A 23,303-nucleotide genomic window follows, 5' to 3' on the forward strand; every position below is an offset into this window, starting at 1 on the left:
AGTCCAAATCCAAGAACAAACTCTGTTTTCTTGAAATATTACAGCCTCAAAGGAAATTTAAACCCACATTCCACATTAAAAAGATTCTCTGCAGTATCTATGATAATTTTCTGTAATTTAAATTTATTTTCAAATAAAAAGCTCATTAAAAATTTTTCTCTAAGAAATCTATCAAAGAACAACAATAAATATAAATACTCCAAAGTCTTTACCTAATTTTATTTCTGCTCCAGTGGTGCCACTTCCTCCTAGGGAAGTTGTGGTCTCTAAAAGATGAAAAGAAACCAAAATTAATTGAGTATTAAGAAAGAGGTATGAGCTAAGCTGATGTCATTACATGAGATAACCTCAATTCAAAATGTCTTGACACTTTCTATTAAGTCAGAAAAGAAGGCCTTCTGACTTTAAAAGTAATGAAAACCATAAATATACAAATTTAATTGTGAAAATGAGAAGATATATCATTTATAAATTTATTTTACTAATTGAAGCTTAGGTATTTCTTAATTGGAATAAGATATGTAAACCTCTAATTTAAAAAGCAGATACAGTAAGGAACTCATAAATGATCGACATGCTCATTACTATTATCATCATTATTTATTGCTTTAAGTATTAGACTTTTCATGTGTAAGAATTTTTCCAGTGGCTATTACATTGGAACTTGGAATTAGAGAGGTATAGGAATCAATATTTTTACTCTTTACACATAATGAAAAGAAAATGGCCTTCGATGGGGTGAGGTTAATCTGTGTTGTCTTAATGTGTCAAAAAGCATTTTTCAGAGGTTTCTAGAACCTGAAGTTCATCTATATCTTTTCATGTACCATTTCTATAGATTATTTAATGAGAAAAATTTTAATAGCTATTATTTTCTTTATATATCACTGAGAGAAAGAAAGACCTTTCTCTCCAATCACACAACTGATGCTCAGTGCCTTAGCTCCGTGGTGAAGTCTCCTTGAAGCAGAATAAAGGAAGATAAAGGCATTTGAGTGTCCAACTTTTACATATTAGGTAAAATCTGGCCTATCTGTAAATGTTTTTTTAAAATGCCCTACACAGGAAGTACAAACGGTAGATGTGATCAAGGCAAGGTGACCTACTGGGAAGGAGGTAGTGGATTGTCAGTTCTTACTTGTAGTTGTTGCAACCCCAGTCATTCCACTTGCTCCAGGAGAAGTTGTGGCTGCTGGAAGAAGAAGGACACAAATGGAAAAGATTCAGGGGGCATGGAATGGAATGGTGGAGCTCCTGCATAGAAGCACCAAAAGGAAAGACCTGTTACTGTAGCAAGCACCTGTGAAAGGACTCTTCACCACACAGTGGACTCACCTGTGCTGAAACTTCCTGGGGCAACTGTTGTGGCAGGAGCTACCTCTGAGGTGCCTGAAACACAAAGAAACTGAGGTGATCACAGTGAACGAGTAAGTCAAATGAGGACCTGAATCTAAAAGGTATATGCTATATTTCTGTATTTATTTGCCATAACAGAATCCTCTTTCTCTGAGCACGAGGCAAGTGGAAAACTTGATGTATTTGCCTGCTTTCAGCAATTCATAACAAAAGGAGATACAATGTTTCCAAGTACAAGCACAACTGAAAATTTGATAAGAGAGAAACTAGATGCATTTTCCCAATGCTCAGCTGCTTGCTTCCCTGGTGCTGCAGTGATGCCTGCTGTGAGATAGAAAGAGGAGGAAAAAGAGTTTGAATGTATTGAACTTCACATGTAGGAGAAAATACTGAGCCAGCATTTTTGTTCAAATATACACGTTAAATGTATGTGTCCTGGTTCCACAGAGCTCTTCTGTTTCACACACATGCACTGAAACTTTCTGAATTCCACCTAAACTGCTAGCGAGAGTTGTAACATAAATGGAGAAGTGCATCGTATCCTCAGAAATGAAGCAGTAATGATCCACTTTAGAATTAGTGGATTTTCAAAAAAAAAAGTACCTCCACTAGCAAATCTATTTTGAATCACTTGCAATGTCCCTAAATAACACAAACACAAACTCTCTCTAGAAAAGCTTGAGAGACCTAATACTTATGATGCCAAATCACGGGCTGTTTCTTCTCACCAGTTTTGAATCCAGTTCCAGAAGTACCAGTCCGTTCTGTGGAAGTGGTGGCCTCTGATGGAAGAAAGAGGAGAATGAAAAAGACTGGGAATTTAGAATACTGGAAGAAGATATTTTATCAGAGAAGCCTTAAAAAAATCATGACATCTGACATTAAAATAAGAGGTATTTCTTGTTAAGCTACCTGTGTTAGAACTTCCAGATATAAAGTTCGTTCCAGACAATTCTCCAGTGGTAACTAAAATGCAAAAAAAAAAAAAAAAAGAAAGGAAATAAAGGAATAGAGCATTTTTGTCTCCAGTTAAGCTTGGAAGCATCAATGTAGCCCTAAAGCACTGGAAGCCCTCCCCTGTGGACACTCTATTTCTATAGCGAATGGGAAATGAACAACTTCCTAGCACTTCATTTTCCAGGCCAACATGCGATGGATGTGTTGCTTCTGGGATTCCCTTTCACTATGAGGCAAGAGAAAAATAGGATTTAAATCAACCTGACCTGTTTCACTCCTAGGAATATATCCCCCTGGTGTGACAGAGGGGCCTACAGGATGAAAAAATCATTGTTTTATACTTATAAGCAGGACTGTGTGATACAACTTGGGGCATTTTAATAATCAGTTGTCTTCATGAAGCTTTCTAGTGAGAGGAGAGAGGAAATCAACATCATGTGTAAGTGTATGAGAAAAATGATAAAAAAGTATCAAGCTGTGAGTGAAAAAGCAATGTGGGTAGGGGAATAGGAAGTCCTGGAAGGCAAAAATATATGAAATATTTTTAAATATCTTTTATGAGAAAAAATAATATCTCCATAAGCTAGAATAGTACCTGCCTGACTATCCAAGGTCATGAAATTCAGGAGCAGAATAACTGACCAGGTTGACAGGACACCATATTGCCCAGAATAAAATGCAGGCCCTACTTCAAATGCCTTCACTATTTGTTCTCTGAAGCTACCAGATAGAGACATGATGAGAGCTTCAGGCCTAAGCCTGACAAGCTCACCTCCGGGTGGTCCTGCTTGGGTGGTTCCACTGCCTCCTGGGAAAGTTGTGGCCTCTGAGAGAGAAAGGAATTAGAAGTATGAAGACTGCCCTGGACATTCTATGGCCCCATAACCTGTATTTTCCAAAGGGCCATGTTCAGAATTCCTGACCTGTGTGGGCACTTTTAGCCTCCAGAGTTCTGCCAGAGATGCCCTCAGTAGTACCTGAAAAAGGAAAAGATTGAGGTCAGTTGGTCAGTTTGTTGCTCCTCATGATATGGGCATAGGCTCTTAAAGAAAAAAAACAAATTTTTTCTTTAATAAAACAGAAAATTTATTTCTCTAGAGTTTGCATATTTAAGAGTTGATCCATCCATTGCCCATAGAACCTATAATTCCCTCAGAAAGTTTACAGAGAAAGTCCTCTGCCACTGAATTTTATTATTAGAATTTCAGTCCAGAAAGATAGATTTGGGCCAAAGTCACCTATATAACTGTCAGGGAATAGGCCCCATGATGCCCAGTTGAAGGGTTCCAAGACCCAAGGCAAAAGACATAAGGGGAAAACGTTGAAGTATCTGAACTATATTTATTGATATTAAATATTGAACATCTGCTAAATTTTTGCCTAATATGCCAAATATAGAAAATTTAAAAACTTTTGCCATATTTCTATCAAGACATGGGAAATTATAACAAAGTAAACTTAGTTCCTTAACAGAGCTAACCTGTGATTGTTTCAGCTCCTGTTTTTCCACTTTCTCCTACAGAAGTTGTGGCCTCTGCAAAACAGGGACAAAGAACAGCAGTGAGGGCAAAGATTAGAAGCATCTGAGAAAAGCATGGTAGGGTCACCCAGGCAGATGCCTCACTGAGGAGCCCTTTCCAAGTAGTGGTTCCTCCTAGCCTGGTGCTTTACCTGAGTTGGAGCTCCCAGGGGAGACTGTTGTAGCAGAGGGCACTCCAGTTGTGCCTAGGTAGGAAGGAAGAGAGAGGGATCTACATGGGAACTCTTTTGTGACCCTTGGAAAAATGTGGCCAACAGTAGGTCTATTTGTGACTTTGAAGCAAGAAAACACACTTCCTGGACTTATAACTGACATAAGGACAACCATGTTTCAGATTTATTGTGTTTCTTTACAAGGCCAAGGTTAATGCAGTAAGCAATATCTCGCCTTCATCATAATGATTATTGTTATGCCAATGTTGAAGGTCCTATGAAAGGCTTTCCCCAAGTTTACCTGTCCTACTTCCTGGTGCTCCAGTGGTGGCTCCACATGAAAAAAGATTAGGAGAAGAAGAGGAGAAGGAAAGAAGAAGACAGAAGAAAGAAAATCTTAAATTTTTATCTATGAACAGGACACTAATGTTATACAGACTATGCTCTTTTCAAAGGGAAAACCACTTCAAAGCCAGAGCTATTATTGCAACTCTCCTCTCCAGAGACCTAGAACCCTGAGGTTAGTCTCCCAAAAGGAAAGATTAGGAACTTTGGACTCAAGAGTTTACAAATTCAAATCTAAGAAGAAACTCTGTTTCCTTGAAATACTGTAGCCTCAAAGGAAATTTAAAACCACACTCCATATTAAAGGGAATCTCTACATTATCTGTGATAATTTTCTGTAATTTAAATTTATTGCCAAATTAAGAGCTCATTAAAAAAATTTCCTCTAAGAAATTTATCAAAATACAACAATAAACATAAATACCTCAAAGTCTTTACCTGATTTTATTTCTGCTCCAGTGGTGCCACTTCCTCCTAGGGAAGTTGTGGTCTCTTGAAGAAAACCAAAATTAATTGAGTATTAAGAAAGAGAGATGAGCTAAGCTGATGTCATTACAAGAGAACCTCAATTCAAAATGTCTGGACACTTTCTATTAAGTCAGAAAAGAAGGCCTTCTGACTTTAAAAGTAATGGAAAACATAAATATATAAGTTTAATTGTTAAAACGGAGAGATACAGCACTTGTAAATTTATCTTCTTAATTGGACCTTAGGTATTTCTTAATTGGAATAAAATATGTAAACCTCTAATTAAAACAGTGGATATAGTAAGGAATTCATAAATGATCAATATGCTCATTACTATAATCATCATTATTTATTGCTTTAAGTATTACACTCTTCATGTGTAAAAGTTTTGCCAGTGGCTACCACATTGGAACTTAGAGTGATAGGAATCAATATTTTTATTCTTTACACATAATGAAAAGAAAACGACCTTTGATGGGCTCAGGGAACTCTGTTTTGTTAATGTGTCAGCAAGCTCTTTCAGAGGTTTCTAGACCAGGAGTTAATCTATATGTTTTGCATACACCATTTCTATAGAATATTTAATGAGAAAAATGTTAATAGCTATTATTTCCTTTATATATCATTGAGGGAAAGAAAGACTTTTCTCTCCAATCACACAACTGATGTTCAGTGCCTTAGCTCCATGGTGAAGTCTCCTTGAAGCAGAGGAAACGAAGATAAATGTATTTGAGTGTCTGACATTTATGTATTAGGTAAAATCTTGTCTATTTGGAATAGTGTTTTTTTTTTTCCAACAAAAATGCTCTTCACAGGACGTACAAATGGTAGATGTGATTGAAGCAATGTGACCTACTGTGAAGGAGGTAGTGGATTGTCAGTTCTTACTTGTAGTTGTTGTAACCCCAGTCATTCCACTTGCTCCAGGAGAAGTTGTGGCTGCTGGAAGAAGAAAGACACAAATGGAAAAGATTCAGGGGGCATGGAATGGAATGGTGGAACTCCTGCATAGAAGCACCAAAAGGAAAGGCATGTTACTGTAGCAAGCACCCATGAAAGGATTCCCCACCACAGAGTAGACTCACCTGTGCTGAAACTTCCTGGGGCAACTGTTGTGGCAGGAGCTAACTCCGAGGTGCCTGGAACACAAAGAGACTGAGGTGATCATAGCGAATGAGTAAGTCAAATGAGGACCCAAATCTAAAAGGGATATGCTGTATTTCTGTATTTATTTGCCAAAACAGAAATCTCTTTCTCTGAGCACAGGGAAGGTGGAAAACTAGATGTATTTCCTGCTTTCAACAGTTCATAACAAAAGGTGATAGAGAGACAATGTTTCAAGTACAAACACAACTGAAAATTTGACAAAAGAGAAACTAGATGCATTTTCCCAATGCTCACCTGCTTGCTTCCCTGTTGCTGCAGTGATGCCTGCTGTGAGATAGAAAGAGGAGGGAAGAAAGGCTCAAATGTGTTGAAATTTCAGAGATAGGAGAAAATGTTGGGCAAGCCAATTGTGGGCTACACAAGTATGGATAAATGCACCGTTTCCATGAGGCTCTTTTCTACTTCACGCACATTCACACAGAAAACTTTCTGGTTTCCAGCTCAAATGCTGGTGAGACTTGTAACACAATGGAAAAATCCCATCCCAACCTCGGACTTGATGAAGGGAGGCTCAATTCTAGGATTGGTAGTTTTTCTAAATAAATAAACAAATAAATAACAGCAATCCTATTTTGAATTACTTGCAATGTCTCTAAATGAAACACAAACTCTCTCAAGGAAAGCTTGAGAGTACTAATCCTTACGAGGCCAAAGTATGGGCTGTTTATTGTCACCAGTTTTGAGTTCAGTTCCAGCAGTGCCACTCCCTACAATGGAAGTTGTGGCTTCTGAGGGAAAAAATAGAATAGTGAAGTCTGGAAATTTGGAATACTGGAGGGGATTTGGGGGTGTAATTTATCATAGCAGTCCTAAAAGAGATATTGTGACATGTGACATTAAATAAGGGCATTTCCTTCTTGTTAAACTACCTGTGGTGGAATTTTCAGATATAATGGTTGTTCCAGATAATTCTCCAGTGTCACCTAAAATGCAAAAAAGGAAAATGGAACTATAGAGCATTATCTCCCCAACTAAGCTTGGAAGCATCAATGTGGCCCTAAAGCACTAGAAGCCCATTCCTGAGGACACTATTTCTATAGAATAAATAATGAACAGCTGCTTAGCACTGGGCTTTCCAGGCCAAGATGGGATAGATGTGTGGCTACTGGGTTTCCCTTTCACTACAAGGCAAGGGGAGAATAGGGCTTTAAATCACCCTGAACTGTTTGCCTTCCAGAGACATAGCCCCCTGCTGTGACAGAAGTGCCTACAGGAGAAACAAAGCATGGTTTTATCTTTATAAGTAGAACTCTTTCATGCAACTTGAGGCATTTTAATAATCAGTTGACTTCATGAAGCTTTCTAGTGAGGGGATACAGAAAATAAGCATCATGTATAATTAAAGGAGAAAAATGATAGAAAATGTCAAGCTGAATAAAAAAGAATGAGATCATGTCCTTTGCAGGGACATGGATGGAGCTGGAGGCCATCAACCTCAGCAAACTAACACAGGAACAGAAAACCAAACACCGCTTTTTCTCACTCATAAGTGGGGGGTTGAGCAATAAGCTCACATGAACACAGGGAGGGGAACATCACACACCAAGGCAAATTAAAGGATGGGTCAATAGGTGCAGCAAACCACCATGGCACACACATCCCTATGTAACAAACCTGCACATATCCCAAAACTTAAAGTAAAATAAAAAGAAAAAAAGAAATGAAAAGAAAAGGAAATGTCAAGCTGTGGGTGGAAAGGTAAACTGGATAAGGAAGACTGGAAGTCCTGGAGGGTTGGAATACATGCAACATACTCTCAATCCTCTTATCAGACAAAAATGTCTCCATATGCCAGGATACTGGAGACAGCCTGGCTGAGACATCTGAGGTCATGGAATTTATAAGCGGAATAACTTTTCAGACTGTTATGACATAATATGGCCTCAGAGAATGCCGACTCCTCCTCAAATGCTTTCATATTATTTGTTCACTGCAGCCACAAAAATTGAGAGATGATGAGAGCCCCAGGCCTCTGCCTGAAAAGCTCACCTCCAGGTGATCCTGCTCGGGTAGTCCCGCTGCCTCCTGGGAAAGTTGTGGCCTCTGAGAGAGAAAGGAACTGAAGGTAAGAATTAACAGCATTTGCAGTGACCTGGATGAGACTGGAGACTATTATTCTAAGTGAAGTAACTCAGCAATGGAAAACCAAACATCATATGTTCTCACTGATAACGTGGGAGCTAAGCTATGAGGACGCAAAGGCATAAGAATGATACAATGGACTTTGGGGACTTGGAGGAATGAGTGGGAGGGGGAAAGGGATAAAAGACTACAAATATGGGGCAGTATATACTGTTTGGGTGATGGGTGCACCAAAATCTCATAAATCCCCATTAAAGAACTTACTTATGTAACCAAATACCACCTGTACCCCAATAACTTACAGAAAAATAAAAAATAAAAATTTTTAAAAAAAGACTGCACAGGACATTATGAGTCTCCCATAAAGCTTTCTAGTGAGGGGATACAGAAAATAAGCATCATGTATAATTAAAGGAGAAAAATAATAGAAAATGTCAAGCTGAATAAAAAGGAATGAGATCATGTCCTCTGCAGGGACATGGATGGAGCTGGAGGCCATCATCCTCAGCAAACTAACACAGGAACGGAAAACCAAACACTGCTTGTTCTCACTCATAAGTTGGGGTTGAGCAATGAGATCACATGGCCAAGAGGCCACGTTCAGAGTTCCTAACCTGTGTGGGCACTTCCAGCTTCCAGAGTTTTCCCAGAGATGCCCTCAGTAGTACCTGAAATAAGAATGGATTGTAACTGGTCAATTTGCGGTCCTTAATTTAACAGGCATGGGCTCTTAATAATAAAACAAATGAAATGTTTGTTTCTTTAATATACCAGGAAATTAGTTTTTCTGGACTTTAATTTTGAGAGTGAATCCACACTTTGCCCATGAAACATATCATTCCCTGAGCAAGTTTACTGTGATTTGTTCTCAGAGAAAGTCCTCCACCACTAGTCCCTTTCTTAGGGTTTAATGATAGCAGTGTACACTTGGGCCCAAATCATCTATGTAACTGTCAGGGAATGGGTCTCATGATGCTGTGATGAAGGATCCATAGACCCACGGTGCAAGACATAAGGAGGAAAAGTTGAAAGGTCTGTACTGGATTTATCGATGTCAAATATTGGACTTCTGTTAGATTTTCCTTAATATGCTAATTCTGGGAAATTCAAAAAGTGTTTACATATTTCAGGCCAGACTCTTGGGAAGGTTTTAGGAATAGTTAATATCTTAACAGAGCTCACCTGTGATTATTTCAGCTTTTGTTGTTTCTCTTTCTCCTACAGAAGTTGTGGCCTCTGAGAAAGAGGAAAACAGGACAGGAGTGATGAACAATATTGCAAGACCATGGAAAACTTACGGTGGTTCTCCTACCCAGGATAACACTGGAGGAGAATTTGTCATAGATGGACTCCTGGAGGAATCTGCCACCTCAGGGACTCACCTGTGTTGGAATTGCCAGGTGCAACAGTTGTGCCAGGAGCTACCCCAGTGGTGGCTGAAACACAAAGGGTCTGTGATCATCACAGTGACTTGTGTTTGTCTTCTGAAGACCTGCCTCCAGAAGGAATCTGGGTGTATCTTTGTTATATCAAAGGGCCCTTTCACTGCTTCCTGATTAACTGAGAATCATATGCCTTTGCTATGACCCATAGCATTAAAAGAGCAATGGAAATAGTAATGTGCCCAAATTGAGGCCCCTCCACTTTCACACATTCACTCCCAGACAAGGAAACAGGGTGGCTTTCCCTCCCCTTCACCTGTCAGGCTCCCAGTTGCTTGGCCTCCTGAGGCTGCAGGGGTGCCTGCCATGGGATGAAAACCAGAACAATGTTTTCATGTGCCAAGAACACTGGAAAATATTTCATATCATTATTGCTTTTTTGAGTAAGAAAACTTTTATATAGGATATGCTTGCTTCAAGAATTTATATTGTTTTCTTTCCAGAAATACAATATTTGTCAGCTCCCTCTACACCACAGTGGTATACATGATTTTGCAGGAGAAATCTGTTATGCTCACTGTACCACCAGCCCCTCTTTAGAAAGTTACAGCTGTGGGGCTAGATGTTGGTTTTAAGAGTTTTCCAGAATGTGTTCAGTGTAAGAAAACACTGAAAGTAAATGCAAACCACTACCTATGAAAACACACTCCCAACAGGCGAGCCTAGGGAGAGTCATAATTTATGCTAAACCCTAAGCTGTGCTCTGCTCATTCTCACTGGGGCTGGATCCAGATGGAGGAACACTGCGGCCTTCTGTTAAAAGTTGCAGCCTCTGAGAGAGGAAGTGGTGAATGGTGAGATCAGAATTTGGGATATTGAGAAAACAATGAGGTTGGTATTTCATCAAAGCAGCGCTAATAACTATATTATGTGGTTAAACATGGAGATTTCCTGCTTATTAACCTACTGGTGTGGGAAGTTTTAGATATAGCAGTTGTCCTAGATAATTCTTTTGTAGTAACTAAAAGTGGAAAAAGAAAGGTATCAACATGGCATTACCTCCTAAATCAGTTGTGGAAATAGCTATGTGGCTTTAATCCACTGGAAGAACATTCCTGAAAGCCTCTGTTTTGTAAGGAAATGAACTATAAGTGACTACCACTTCATGTCCTGGCCTGTTGCTCCTGGGGTTCCCTTTCCATAGAGCACACTGAATGTGGATGGTAACTTTATCTCCTCCTCACCTGTTTCACTTTCAGATGCTGAACTCTCTGGTGTGACAGAGGTGCCTTCAGGAGAAAAAAAGCAGATGACAGATTCATCTTTCTGAATTTTACTCATCAATTACCTCAGGCATTTTGATACTGAGAATTTGAAAATAGAACTTGTTAACTCTAATCCTGGCATATGAGGACTGTATTTAGTCCTTCCTACCTGGCCTGGAGCTCTGTGAACTGCTGCTGGCTCCAGGTGAAACCACAGTTGTACCTATTAAGGCAAGTGGAGTGAAAAATTCTTCAAATAATACATTTCACCTTTCAACTAAGCTTTATTAAATATCTCTTTCATGTGATATTGTTTTAGGCCCTTGGGATGTATCAGTGAGCAAAATGTTCAAAGACCCCTCTCCTAATGCACCTCACATTCTAGTAACTGGAGGCCAGCAATGAACAATAAATGTAATAAATAAGTCAGTGTGAAAGATGTTAGTAAACACTTTAGGAAAAAGGCAAATTGTATAAAAGGGTCAGGGACCCTGATAAGCAGGGGTTATTCAGCGCTTGCCCTCATCCTTGCTATATAACAAGCTCTGCAATCCTGGGCTCCTGGAAATCCAGAGGGATAAGTCAGGTGAGACCAGGGAATTCCTAGGCACACCCAGGTTTTGACTCTGGCATGTTATATTTCCAGGGCAAATGCAGGCTCCTTTCCTCTACCCACTTTCACACCCATGTTTTCACTGCAGAGAACAGGGATTTGATAAAAGCACCAAGCCCTTAGAGTAAAAAGCTCACCTCCTGGACGTTCTGCTTGGCTGGTGTCACTCCCTACTATGGAAGTTGCGGCACCTGAGAAAGAAAAGAAAGGAAGGGGTAAAGATTAAGGTTTGGGAGACTATACACAGTGCTGTGAGCAGAGTATGTCAACCAAGGTGCCCATGTCCAGATTTTGCATGTATTTTCAGACTGGCTTGTGTTGTAACTTCCAGGTTTCAGTGTTTTTCCAGAGACTACACTAGTAATACCTACAATAACAAAGAGATGGTGGCACTAGTTCAACTGTTTGTCCACTGATTTGAATAGGGATCTCAAATCCCCACTTAGAAGCAAATTATTACTCTGACACTTGCAGTGCTAGAAGTAATTCGTATTTGTCCCATGCAACATTTCTTTCCACAGCAATTTTACTGAGACAGTTCTCAACTATAATGTCCTTCTTTTTGGCAGGGAAATTGGAATTTTCTCCCCATATTACCTATTTGTCTGTCATGGTTTTACGTTACGGTGTTTTAATGAAAGCCCTTGTAAGCTCAGGAAATAAGGAGGCAATATAATGACGTCTAGTCTTTTTCTCTGAATTTTCACAATATAGCATATGCAAATCATGTAGATATTTTCAGAAGACTATTGAAGGTGTCATTAGGAATTAAAGGTCTTAGTCTAGCAGCACTCACCCGTGGCTCTTCCAATGCTTGTTGTTCCACTTACTCCTAGGAAAGTGGTGGCCTCTAAGGGAAACAAAGAGATAAGAGTTACCTGGAGAATATTTAAGGATTGTGGAGAAGATATGGTGCTACTCCTGCAAAAAATAATACAAAGGAGATATCTAATTATGGGAGGGCACGTGGAAGATTCCATGTCAACCTGTTGACTTACCTGTCTTGGAACTGCCAGGGGCAACAGTTGTGCCAGGAGCTACTCCAGTGGTGGCTGAAACACAAGAGGAACTGGCATCACCACAGTGACTCCCGCTTGTGTCCTGAAGACCTGCCTCTAGAAGGAATCTGTTTACATCAAAGGCCAGTAGTAACTGGATGTCAAAGGCCACTTTCTCTGGCTGCCACTCGGATGTGTTTTCCCATTCATTAATAAACTACCAAGATGGGGCATTATATCTAGCATCCCATGACAGTGAAACAGATAGTTTTCTCCCATATTTACCTATTTCACTGCCAGGAGTAGAAGAAAAAAAAATTTACTTTATGATAATTGTATCTATTTCTAATTACATTTTTAATTGACACATAATTTTACATATTTCCAGCGTGAGGTTTTGATATAGATGTATACACATTGTAATAGTCAAGTCATGGTCTTTAGCATAACCATAATCTCTGACATTTATCATAGCTTTGTGGTAAGAAAATTTAGAATCCTCTTGATATGGTTTGACTGTGTCCCCACCCAAATCTCATCTTGAAATGTGGCTCCCACAATTCACATGTGTCATGGGAGGGACCCGGTGGGAGATAGTTGAACCATGGGGGTGGGTCTTTCCCCTGCTGTTTTTATGACAGTGAATAAGTCTCACAAGATCTGATGGTTTTATAAAGGGGAGTTCCCCTGCACAAGCTCTCTCTTGCCTGTTGCCATGTAAGACATGCCTTTCGCCTTCCACCATGATTGTGAGGCCTCCATAGCCATGTGGAACTGTGAGTCCATTAAACCCCTTTTTCTTTATAAACTATGCAGTCTTGGGTATGTCTTTATCAGCAGCATGAAAATGGACTGACACATATCTCTTCAAGGTATTTTCAAATATATACTATAATATTGCTTACTATAGGCACTCCACTGCACTATAAACCACCGGAACTAATGCCTGCTATCTAATTGTGATTTTGTACCCATTGACTTACTACTAATTATTTCTATTACTTTAGGGCAAAAAAAAAATCTATGTAGGCATGATTCCAAGATTCATATATCTCTACTTCCCAGGGTTAAAACTGCTTTTAGTTCCTACTACTATGCGGAAAATGTTTCAATGTAATGTTATGGGGAAATTTCTCAGAACAATTACATTTCATTTACACCCCAACTAGAAGAGTCAACCCATTTGAAAAGTGTATATTAAGAGGTTAAGGAAAATATTAAATTAAAAAATATATTTGGCCTCAGATAGATTGTCCCTAAATAAATTACTTAATATTCTGTAGGAAAGCCTACTTCCAAGCAAGTTATCCCAAAAGTCATGGTTCTTGGTAACTCCCAAATCATAAGCTGCCATCCTCACCTGTTCTGGATTCACTTCCGGTACTGCTCCTGTCTCCTGTGAGAGTTGTGGCCTCTGAGGAAAGAAAGAGAAGAATCAAGAGGTCTAGGAAATTTGAGATGCTGGTAAAAAGTACTGAGTTGCTATTTTATCACTGAATTTCTATAAAGTTATCACCCATGCAAGATGAGGATGTCCTTCTTATTGAACTACCTGTGCTGGAACCTCCCAATAAAACGGTTGTCCCAGAGAATTTACCGGAAGTCCCTAAAATGAGAAATTAAAGAAACTAATAGAGCAAGCAGTACTGGAATCAGCAACGTGGTCCTGAACCACTGGAAGACCTTTCTTGAAAACTTGTTTCAGAAAATATGAACCATGAATAATTTTTGCCAACTTACTAATGTTTTTATACTGACTATCCCTTCCCCTGTACTCTACTGAAAAAGGAAGCTTAACTTCACTTTCTTGATTTCACTTCAAATGTTGTGCTTTCCTTGTGCTCCCAGGAAGGAGAAAAAGACTTGAACATTATAAATGTTCTCATATCAATAACTGGCAATATTGTGCTTATCAGATGCTGAGCAATGCCCTCTTATGAGATATTTATACCTTCCCCTGCTGACTTTAAGTAGTTCATCCTACCTTGCTTGGGACCCTGTGAACTGCTGCTGACACCAAATGAAACTGTGGTGGTAGCTGCTAAATTAAACATAGTGACACTCTTCATAAGAATATACCAGTCACCCATCTCACATTATGGAAGCATTTCCTGTGTGCCTGACATCCACTTCTCAGAGGCAAGAATAGACAGAGGTCTCTGCCTCATGTGATTTACATTTATGGGAGAGAGAAACCATGAAATAAACAAGAAGTGTAATAAATATTCTCGAGAGATGGCAGTAGGTGATAGTGCTATGCAGAGTCATGATGACCTGAGTGGGGAGAATCAGGGTTCTGGGGATGCTGCTGCAGGTCAGTGGGTCTCAGACAGGTGTCCAGAGAACTAACACTGTCACACGGGCCATGGGGCAACACCTAACTTAGGTAACCATGTGTCTGAAACTCCTTAGCAGAACTACTCAGATTGGCCAGAATACATGTTGTCCTTACAGACAAGAAGTAACCCCCTTTCCTTGGCCCCGTTTCTCATTTATGTGTTATCCTGAGCACAAAATGACAATGATGAGAACTCTGAAGCCTGGGACTGATGAAGCTTACCTCCTGGAGCTTCTGATCTGGTGGTCCTGATCCCTCTGGTGGAACTTGTGGCCTCTGAGAGAAAAGAAAGCAAGGATGACATCTACAGTACGGGAATTACAGGGTTATGTAACCCCAGGAGCCTGTTGCCCGAGCAGCCATGGTGTTGCATTCCCTGTGTGCTTGTAGACTTGCCTGTGTTGTTGTTCCCAGGTTCCAGAGTCTTTCCAGAGAAAGCCCCAGTGGTAGCTATTAAGAAACAGATGGGTAATAATGGGTAAGTACCTCATCATCATCAAGTGGACAGAGAATAACAACCTCATAAATGGATAAATCTGTATGCTTATTCAATATCTCAGGAAACTGGGCTTTAAACCCCAAAAGGTCAACTATATATTCCTCATGTAATATCCTTCCCACAGTATAGTACCAAAAGAATTTAACTTATTGGGTCTCCATTTAGCTAGAGTTCCGGAAGAGGCTTCTAGCAGCTATCACTCTAGATTCTCTACATAACTATCCAATGGCTGCATGATTACCTTGGGGACTAGTGGGAGGGTCTGTTTAAAGTACAGAAATATATTAAATTTTGAGTTTCTGATTTGCTATCACTGAGTTGCTATTTCTGTGTGTCTGATTTGCTATTAATTTCAATAGCAAACCTGCAGTTACTTTTGCACCAACTTGATATACTTAATAAATGAAGGTAAGATCTTACCTAACAATGTTCCATGTGAAAAAATATGTGACATGCATACATTTCAAGCAATAACCTTGAATGGATATTATTAAAGAGTGAGTGCAACGACCGAGCAATGCTCACCGGTGGTTATTCTACCTCTTGTCAATGCACTTCCACCTAGGGAAGCTGTGGCCCCTGAGAGACAGAAAAACAGGGAAGGCATATTAGGAAATATTCAAGGACCATGAAAAGAAGACGATACAACTTCTTGAAAGAACAGCAGCAGAGGAGACATCAAACATCAAAATATGGGAGGAGCTCTGAAGGTTCCCTGGCAACCTGCAGACTCACCCGTGTTGGAACTGCCAGGGGCAAGAGTTGTGCCAGGAGCTGCCCTGGTGGTGGCTGAAACACAAAGAAGAGTGGGATCACTATGGTGATCAACCTTTCCCTTTCCTATAGGTCTGCCTGTAAAAACTACCCAGACTTATCTGAATTATTTATGAATGGTGCTTTCACTGATTCTTCCTGATATGGTGCCCTGTATGTTTTCTCCTTGTCCATTTTACTAGCGAAACAATCAAGAGGTCCGAATCCTTAACTTGAGACCATATGTCTGGTCTCTATCAGGAGACAGGTAGTGTTCCCCTTATTTACTATTTTATGCCCCAGAATATGGAAGACCAAAACAATTTCCCTGGGACTCTTATGCATCAAGAATATACTAAACATTTCTGTTGTTTCTGAGGCATGAAAACCATTATTTACGTATGTTTCTAAGGTTCATTTAAGTTATCTCTTCTTCCCTAGATCAAAACTGTTCATAGTTCCCAGTAACACCCTGGCAACATTTCTATGTAACCTCACAGGAGAAACTTCTCAGAACAAATGCAATAGATACCCCACTTTAAAAGAGGCTACTGGTAAAGTTTTAGAAAATATAAAATCTAAAGGAAGTTCTACTGGGCCTAAGATTCATTATCCCTAAATAAATGCATAATATTCTGCAGAAAAGTCCACTTCCAAACAAGTCATCCTAATGAGAGTCACGCTTCACAGTAGCATGTGAATTATGGGCTGCTCATCCTCACCTGCTCTGGATTCAGTTCCAGTACTGCCCTTGCCTCCTGTTAAAGTTGTGGCCACTGAGAAAAGAAAGAATAGGATCAAGAGGTCTGGGAGACACTGGCAAAAAGCATTAAGTTGCTATTTTATGATTGCAGCACTACAAAGTCATCATGCATTCAAGATGAGGATTTCCTTCCCATTCAACTACCTGTGTAGGAACCTCCAGATGTAATTCTTGTCCCAGGGAATTCACCAGAAGTACCTACAATGAGAAAGTAAAGCAGCTAATAGGACAAACAACACTGGAAACAGCAATACTGCCTTGATACACTAGAAGACCTTTCCTCATAATCTCTGTTTCTGAAGGAAATGAATCGTGAATGGTCTTCCCTACACTGTATACACTATTGTTTTGCTGCTGGCTATTTTTTCTATCACAGTCTATTTAAAAAGAGGGAAGTTTAATCTCACTTATAGGTTTCACATCCAGTGACTTGGCTCTCTAGTGATCCAGGAGCAAGAAAAAGTCATGAACATTCTAAGTGTTCTCCTTTGTGGAAAAGGTAATATTGTAATTATCATGTTTTTAAGAATAAACACATAGGAGATGTTTATAGATTCATTTAGTGTTTTTCTGTAGCCTGTGCCAGCTGGCATGGGATCCTGTGAACCGCTGCTGACACGAAGGGAAATGAGGGTGGTAGCCATTGAAGTAAACAGAGTGACATTCTACATAAGAATATGCCTGTCACTCCTCTCATATTCTGGAAGCATTTCCACTGTGTCTGACAGTCTTCTGTCAATGAGAAGAAGAGACAAGGGTCTCTGCCACATGTGATTTACATTTGTGGGAGAAGGAACAGAGGAAATAAACAAGAAGTGTAAAAAACATGTTAGTGAGATAGTAGCAGGTGATTGTACTTTGCAGAATCATGATGAGCAGAACGGGGAGAATCAGTGTTCCAGGAAGGCTGCTGTAGCTCAGTGGGCCACAGACAGGTGTCTAGAGAAATAACATTGTCACACAGGCCATGGCTCAATGCCTGACTTAGATAACCCAGTTTCTGAAATACTTAGCAGAACTACTAAGGATGGCCACAGTACATGTTGTCCTTCCAGACAAGAAGTAACCCCCTTTCCTTGGCCCCGTTTCTCATTTATGTGTTACCCTGAGCACAAAATAACAATGATGAGAACTCTGAAGCCTTGGACTGACGAAGCTTACCTCCTGGAGCTTCTGACACGGTGGTCCTGACCCCTCTGGTGGAACTTGTGGCCTCTGAGAGAAAAGAAAACAAGGATGACATCTACAGTATGGAGAGTGCAGAGTTATGTACCCTAGGAGTCTGTCACGCGAGCAGCCATGGCATAGCATTCCCCGTGTGGCTGTGGACTTGTCTGTGTTGTCATTCTCAGATTCCAGAGTCTTTCCAGAGAAAGCCCCAGTGGTAGCTATTAAGAAAGAGATGGGTAGTCATGGGTCAGTACCTCGTCATCATCAAGTAGGCAGAGAATAACAACCTCATAAATGGATAAATCTGTATACTTTTTCAATATTTCAGGAAACTGGGCTTTAAATCCCAAAAGGTCATCCATATACTCCTCATATAATACCCTTCTCATGGTATAGTACCAAAGGAATTTTTACTTATTGGGTCTCCATTTCTCTAGGGTTCAGGAATAGGGTCCTAGCAGCTATCACTCTAGATTCTCTATATAACTGTCCAATGGCTACATGATTACCTTGAAGACTAAAGGAAGTGTTTGCTTAAAGTATAGAAAGAAATTAGTTTTCAGTTTCTGATTTGCTATCACTGATTTGCTATTTTTGAGTTGCCAATTTGTTATGATCTTCAATAGCAAAACCACAATTACTTTTGCAGCTACCTGATATAATTAATGAATGAAGGTAAGATTTTACCTAACAATGCTCAGTGTTGAAGAAATGTGTGACTTGCATACATTTAAAGCAATAAGGTTTATTGGATATTATTAAAATTGAGTCCAATGACCCAGCAATGCTCACCGGTGGTTATTCTACCTCTTGTCGTTGCACTTCCACCTGGGGAAGCTGTGGCCCCTGAGAGACAGAAAAACAGGGAAGGTATATTAGGAAATACTCAAGGACCATGAAAAGAACATGATACAACTTCTGGAAAGAACAGCAGCAGAGGAGACATCGCACATTGAAATATGGGAGGAGCTCTGAAGGTTCCCTGGCAACCTGCAGACTCACCTGTATTGGAACTGCCAGGGACAAGAGTTGTGCCAGGAGCTGCCCTAGTGGTGGCTGAAACACAAAGAAGAGTGGGATCACCATGGTGATCAACTTTTCCCTTTCCTCTAGGCCTGCCTCTAAAAACTATCTAGGCCTATCTGAATTATTTATAAATGGTGCTTTCCATGATCCTTCCTGATGTCATGCCCTGTACATTTTCTGCATATCCATTTTACTAGCAAAACAATCAGAAGGTCCAATTCCTTAAGTTGAGGCAATATTTCTGGTCTTCCATCAGGAAACAGATGGTGGTCCCCATGTTCACCATTTTACTCCCTGGAATATGGGAGACAAACAATTTTCCTGGGACTCTTACAAATCAAGAATATACCAAACATTTCTCTTGCTTCTAAGGCATGAAAACCACTCTTTAGGAATGTTTCTAAGGTTCATTTAAGTTATCTCTTCTTCCCTACAACAAAACTGTTCATAGTTCCCAGTAACACCCTGGCAACGTTTCTATGTAACCTCACAGGAGAAACTTCTCAAAACAAATGCAATAGATATCCCACTTTGAAAGAGGCTATTGGTAAAGTTTTAGAAAATATAAAATCCAAAGGAAGTTCTCCTGGGCCCAAGATTCATTATCCCTAAATAAATGCATAATATTCTGCAGAAAAGTCCACTCCCAAAAAAATCATCCTAATGAGAGTCAAGATTCATGGTAACATGTGAATTATGGGCTGCTCATCCTCACCTGCTCTGGATTCAGTTCCAGTACTGCCCTTGCCTCCTGTGAAAGTTGTGGCCTCTGAGAAAAGAAAGAATAGGATCAAGAGGTCTGGGAGACACTGACAAAAAACACTGAGTCACTATTTCTTGACTGCAGCACTACAAAGTCATCATGCATTCAAGATGAGGATTTCCTTCCCATTCAACTACCTGTGTGGGAACCTCCAGATGTAAATGTTGTCCCTGGGAATTCGCCAGAGGTACCTACAATGAGAAAGTAAAGAAGCTAATAGGACAAACAACACTGGAAACAGCAATGCTGTCTTGATCCACTGGAATATCTTTCCTCATAATCTGTTTTGCAGGGAAATGAACCATAATGGTTCCCTGCAATGTATCCAGTATTGTTTTCCTACTAACTACTTCTTCCATCACAGCCTATTTAGAAAGAAGGACGTTTAATCTGACTTTACAGATTTCATGTCCAGTGACTTGGGTCTCTCGTGATCCAGGAGCAAGAAAAAGTCTTGAACATTCTAAGTGTTTTCCTTTGTGGAACAGGTAATACTGTGATTATCATGTTTTTAAGAATAAATACATGGATGTTTATAGCTTCCTTTAGTGTCTTTATGTAGCCTATGCCAACTGGCATGGGATTCTGTGAGCTGTTGCTGACACCAAGGGCAACTTTGTTGGTACCCATTGAAGTACCATTCTACGTAAGAATATGCCTGTCACTCATCTCATATTCTAGAAGAATTTTCACTGTATCTGACAGTGAGAAGAAGAGAGAAAGGTCTCTGCCTCATGTGATTTACATTTGTGGGAGAGGAAACACAGGAAGTAAACAGGAAGTGTAATAAATACGTTTGAGAGATGGCAGCAGGTGATAGTACTTTGCAGAATCATCATGAGCAAAGTGGGGACAATCAGGGTTCCGAGAAGACTGCTGCAGGTCAGTGGGCCTCAACCAGGTGTCCAGACAACTAACACTGTCACACAGGCCGTGGAGCAATGCCTGACATACATAACCCAGTGTCTCAAATTCTTTAGCAGGAATACTCAGGATGGTCAGAATACATGTTGTGGTTCCAGGCAAGAAGTAACCCCCTTTCTTTGGCCCCCATTCTCATTTATGTGTTCACCTCAGCACAACAGGAAAATTAGGAGAACCCTGAGGCCTGGGACTCGTGAACCTTACCTCCTGGAGCTTCTGTTCTGGTGGCCCTGATCCCTCCTGTGGAACCTGTGGCCTCTGAGAGAAAAGAAAGCAAGCATGAAGTCTTCAGTATGGGAAATACAAGGTTATATAACCCTAGGAGCCTATCACTTGAGCAGCCATGGTGTAGCATTCCCTGTGTGCTTGTGGACTTGCCTGTGTTGTCATTCCCAGGTTCCAGAGTCTTTCCAGAGAATGCCCCAGTGGTAGCTATTAAGAAAGATATGAGTAGTTACGGGTCAATACCTCATTACCATGAAGTGGGCAAACAGTATCAAACAGTATACAGACACAATCTGTATACTTATTTATTATTTCAGTAAACTGTGATTTTTTTTTTTTCAGACAGTCTCACTCTTACCCAGGCTGGAGCATAGTGGCACAATCTTAGTTCACTGCAACCTCCACCTCCTGGGCTCAAGCCATCCTCCAGCCTTAGCCTTCCGAGTAGCTGGGACTACAAGCACATGCCACCATGCCCAGCTAATTTTTGTATTATTATTATTATTATTATTATTATTATTATTGTTATTATTATTTGTAGAGACAGGGTTGCACCATATCGCCCAGGCTGGTCTCAATCTCCTTGGCTTAAGTGATCCTCACGCCTTGGACTCTCAAAGTTCTGGGATTACAGGCATGAGTCACCATGCCCAGCTGTAAACTGGACTTTTTATGCCTAATAGTAATCTGCATATTCTTCATACGATATACATGTGACAGAATATTTACCAAGTAATTTTTTACTTATTGGGCTTTCTTTCTTCTAGCGTTCAGGACTAGGGAGATAGAAGCTAACTCTCTACAACATCTAAATTAGTGTCAGTGGAATGGCTGCATGATTGCCTTGGGGGTTATGAGGATAGCTGTTGAAAGCATAGGAAATAAGAACAAAATTTGAGAATCTGAAACCTCAGTCAATGAATAATGGTAAGATTATCTCTAATAATACTCAGTATTGGAGAAATGATTAGCATGGATACATTTCAGTCTGTAATCCTTTGGAGTTATTATTGGCAGGTGAATGCAATGCTCACCTGTGGCTAATCCACCTCTTGTGGTCCCACTTTCTCCAATGTATGTTGTGGTCTCTGAGAGAGAGAAAAACAGAGAGGACATACTTGGAAAATACTGAAGGGCCATGAAACAGATATGATAGTATTCATGGATAGAATTGCACCAAATGAGGCATCTAATTATGTAAAGATCCTTGAAGAGTTTCCTGACAACCTGTAGATTCACTTGTATTGGAACTGCCAGGGGCAAGAATTGTGCCAGGAGTTATCCCGGTGGTGGATGAAACATCAAGAGGACTGTGGTCATCATGGTGCTTATGTTTTTTTTTTTTTTTTTTTTCCCAAAGATCTGGCTCTAGAAAGAATCTAAGCAAATCATCATTATATCCAAATAACTCTTTTTCTGGTTCTTCCCTGATGATAGGCCAGATGTATTTTCTCATTAACAATTTTATTATCAAAATAGTAAGGGTGATCAATTTCTCAACATGTGGCATTCTTGGAATTCCATTAGAGGAAGACAGGTGGTTTCCTCCCATATTCATTGGTTTTACTTTAGAAAAATTAAGTTTAATGAGAATTTCAGATATTCATAAAATAATAATTATTTGCATTGCTTTTGGGACATAGAAACCTTTACTAGGCATGATTTCAAGGTTCATTTACCTTGTCTCTACTTCCCAAGAGCAAAACTTTTCAGCTCATACTAAAACCCTGGCAATGTTTATAACGTTATAGGAGAAATTTCTCAAAACAAATTCAAGAGGCATCACATTCAAAAGACACTATTGGTAATTTGTGTTTTTTTTAAAAAAGAAAACATTAAATGTAAAAAAAAAATTATTTGGGCTTAGATTCATTTTCCCTAAAAAAATGCACAATGTTCTGTAGGAAATTTCACTTCTAAACAAGTCATAATAATAAAAGTTATAATTCACATAACTCCCAAATCATGGCCTGCTCCTCACCTACTGTGGATTCAGTTCCAATACTGCCCCTGCTTCCTGTTAGAGCTGTGGCCTCTGTGGGAAAAAGAAAATCAAGGGGTGTAAGGAATTGAAGATACAAGGAAAAAGCTATTTTATGACTGCAGCTCTAATAAGTTACCGTACATTCAACATGAGGATTTCCTTCTTATTGAACTACCTGTGTGGGAATCTCCAGATGTAATGGTTGTTCCTGGGAATTCACCAGAAGTACCTAAAATGAGAAGAGTAAAGGTGCTAATAGAGCAAAGAATGGTAAAAGAAGTGATATGATCCTGAGCCACTAGACGCCTTTCCTAAGAACGTATGTTTCAGAAGGAAATGAACCATGAATGACTACCCCTTTGTTTCTTTGCCCCTCAACTGAACATTGTTGCTTCTGGGGTTCCCATTTCCATAGATCCCAGTGAATGCGAAAGGAGACCTTATCTCCCCCTCACCTGTTGAACTTCCAGAAGCTGGGCTCCCTGATGTGACAATGATGTGTGAAGAAGAAAAAAGCAGACTACCTTCTATTT

General features: G+C 39.9%; 1 protein-coding gene across 1 annotated transcript in view; it reads right to left on the reverse strand.

Moving 5' to 3' along the window:
- MUC19 (mucin 19, oligomeric) overlaps positions 1-23,303 on the reverse strand; it is a 188,144-nt gene that overhangs the window by 46,084 nt on the left and 118,757 nt on the right. Inside the window, exons 79-122 of the mRNA XM_063785772.1 lie at positions 22,946-22,999; positions 22,768-22,821; positions 21,821-21,874; positions 20,940-20,993; positions 20,766-20,819; positions 19,775-19,828; positions 19,590-19,643; positions 18,851-18,904; positions 18,641-18,694; positions 18,016-18,066; positions 17,840-17,896; positions 16,823-16,876; positions 16,638-16,691; positions 15,898-15,951; positions 15,688-15,741; positions 15,060-15,113; positions 14,886-14,939; positions 13,878-13,931; positions 13,686-13,739; positions 12,326-12,379; positions 12,124-12,177; positions 11,465-11,518; positions 10,884-10,937; positions 10,694-10,738; positions 9,766-9,810; positions 9,450-9,503; positions 9,250-9,303; positions 8,682-8,735; positions 7,975-8,028; positions 6,855-6,908; positions 6,220-6,252; positions 5,904-5,957; positions 5,707-5,760; positions 4,789-4,842; positions 4,307-4,336; positions 3,985-4,038; positions 3,794-3,847; positions 3,237-3,290; positions 3,086-3,139; positions 2,269-2,322; positions 2,085-2,138; positions 1,336-1,389; positions 1,139-1,192; positions 213-266 (exon numbers count right to left, since the gene is read on the reverse strand). Coding sequence (XP_063641842.1) covers positions 213-266; positions 1,139-1,192; positions 1,336-1,389; positions 2,085-2,138; positions 2,269-2,322; positions 3,086-3,139; positions 3,237-3,290; positions 3,794-3,847; positions 3,985-4,038; positions 4,307-4,336; positions 4,789-4,842; positions 5,707-5,760; positions 5,904-5,957; positions 6,220-6,252; positions 6,855-6,908; positions 7,975-8,028; positions 8,682-8,735; positions 9,250-9,303; positions 9,450-9,503; positions 9,766-9,810; positions 10,694-10,738; positions 10,884-10,937; positions 11,465-11,518; positions 12,124-12,177; positions 12,326-12,379; positions 13,686-13,739; positions 13,878-13,931; positions 14,886-14,939; positions 15,060-15,113; positions 15,688-15,741; positions 15,898-15,951; positions 16,638-16,691; positions 16,823-16,876; positions 17,840-17,896; positions 18,016-18,066; positions 18,641-18,694; positions 18,851-18,904; positions 19,590-19,643; positions 19,775-19,828; positions 20,766-20,819; positions 20,940-20,993; positions 21,821-21,874; positions 22,768-22,821; positions 22,946-22,999 — 2,313 coding nt within the window. The remainder of the gene's footprint in view (positions 1-212; positions 267-1,138; positions 1,193-1,335; positions 1,390-2,084; positions 2,139-2,268; positions 2,323-3,085; positions 3,140-3,236; positions 3,291-3,793; positions 3,848-3,984; positions 4,039-4,306; positions 4,337-4,788; positions 4,843-5,706; positions 5,761-5,903; positions 5,958-6,219; positions 6,253-6,854; positions 6,909-7,974; positions 8,029-8,681; positions 8,736-9,249; positions 9,304-9,449; positions 9,504-9,765; positions 9,811-10,693; positions 10,739-10,883; positions 10,938-11,464; positions 11,519-12,123; positions 12,178-12,325; positions 12,380-13,685; positions 13,740-13,877; positions 13,932-14,885; positions 14,940-15,059; positions 15,114-15,687; positions 15,742-15,897; positions 15,952-16,637; positions 16,692-16,822; positions 16,877-17,839; positions 17,897-18,015; positions 18,067-18,640; positions 18,695-18,850; positions 18,905-19,589; positions 19,644-19,774; positions 19,829-20,765; positions 20,820-20,939; positions 20,994-21,820; positions 21,875-22,767; positions 22,822-22,945; positions 23,000-23,303) is intronic.

The sequence above is a fragment of the Pan troglodytes genome, chromosome 10, assembly GCF_028858775.2.
Source record: "Pan troglodytes isolate AG18354 chromosome 10, NHGRI_mPanTro3-v2.0_pri, whole genome shotgun sequence".
Classification (NCBI taxonomy): domain Eukaryota; kingdom Metazoa; phylum Chordata; class Mammalia; order Primates; family Hominidae; genus Pan; species Pan troglodytes.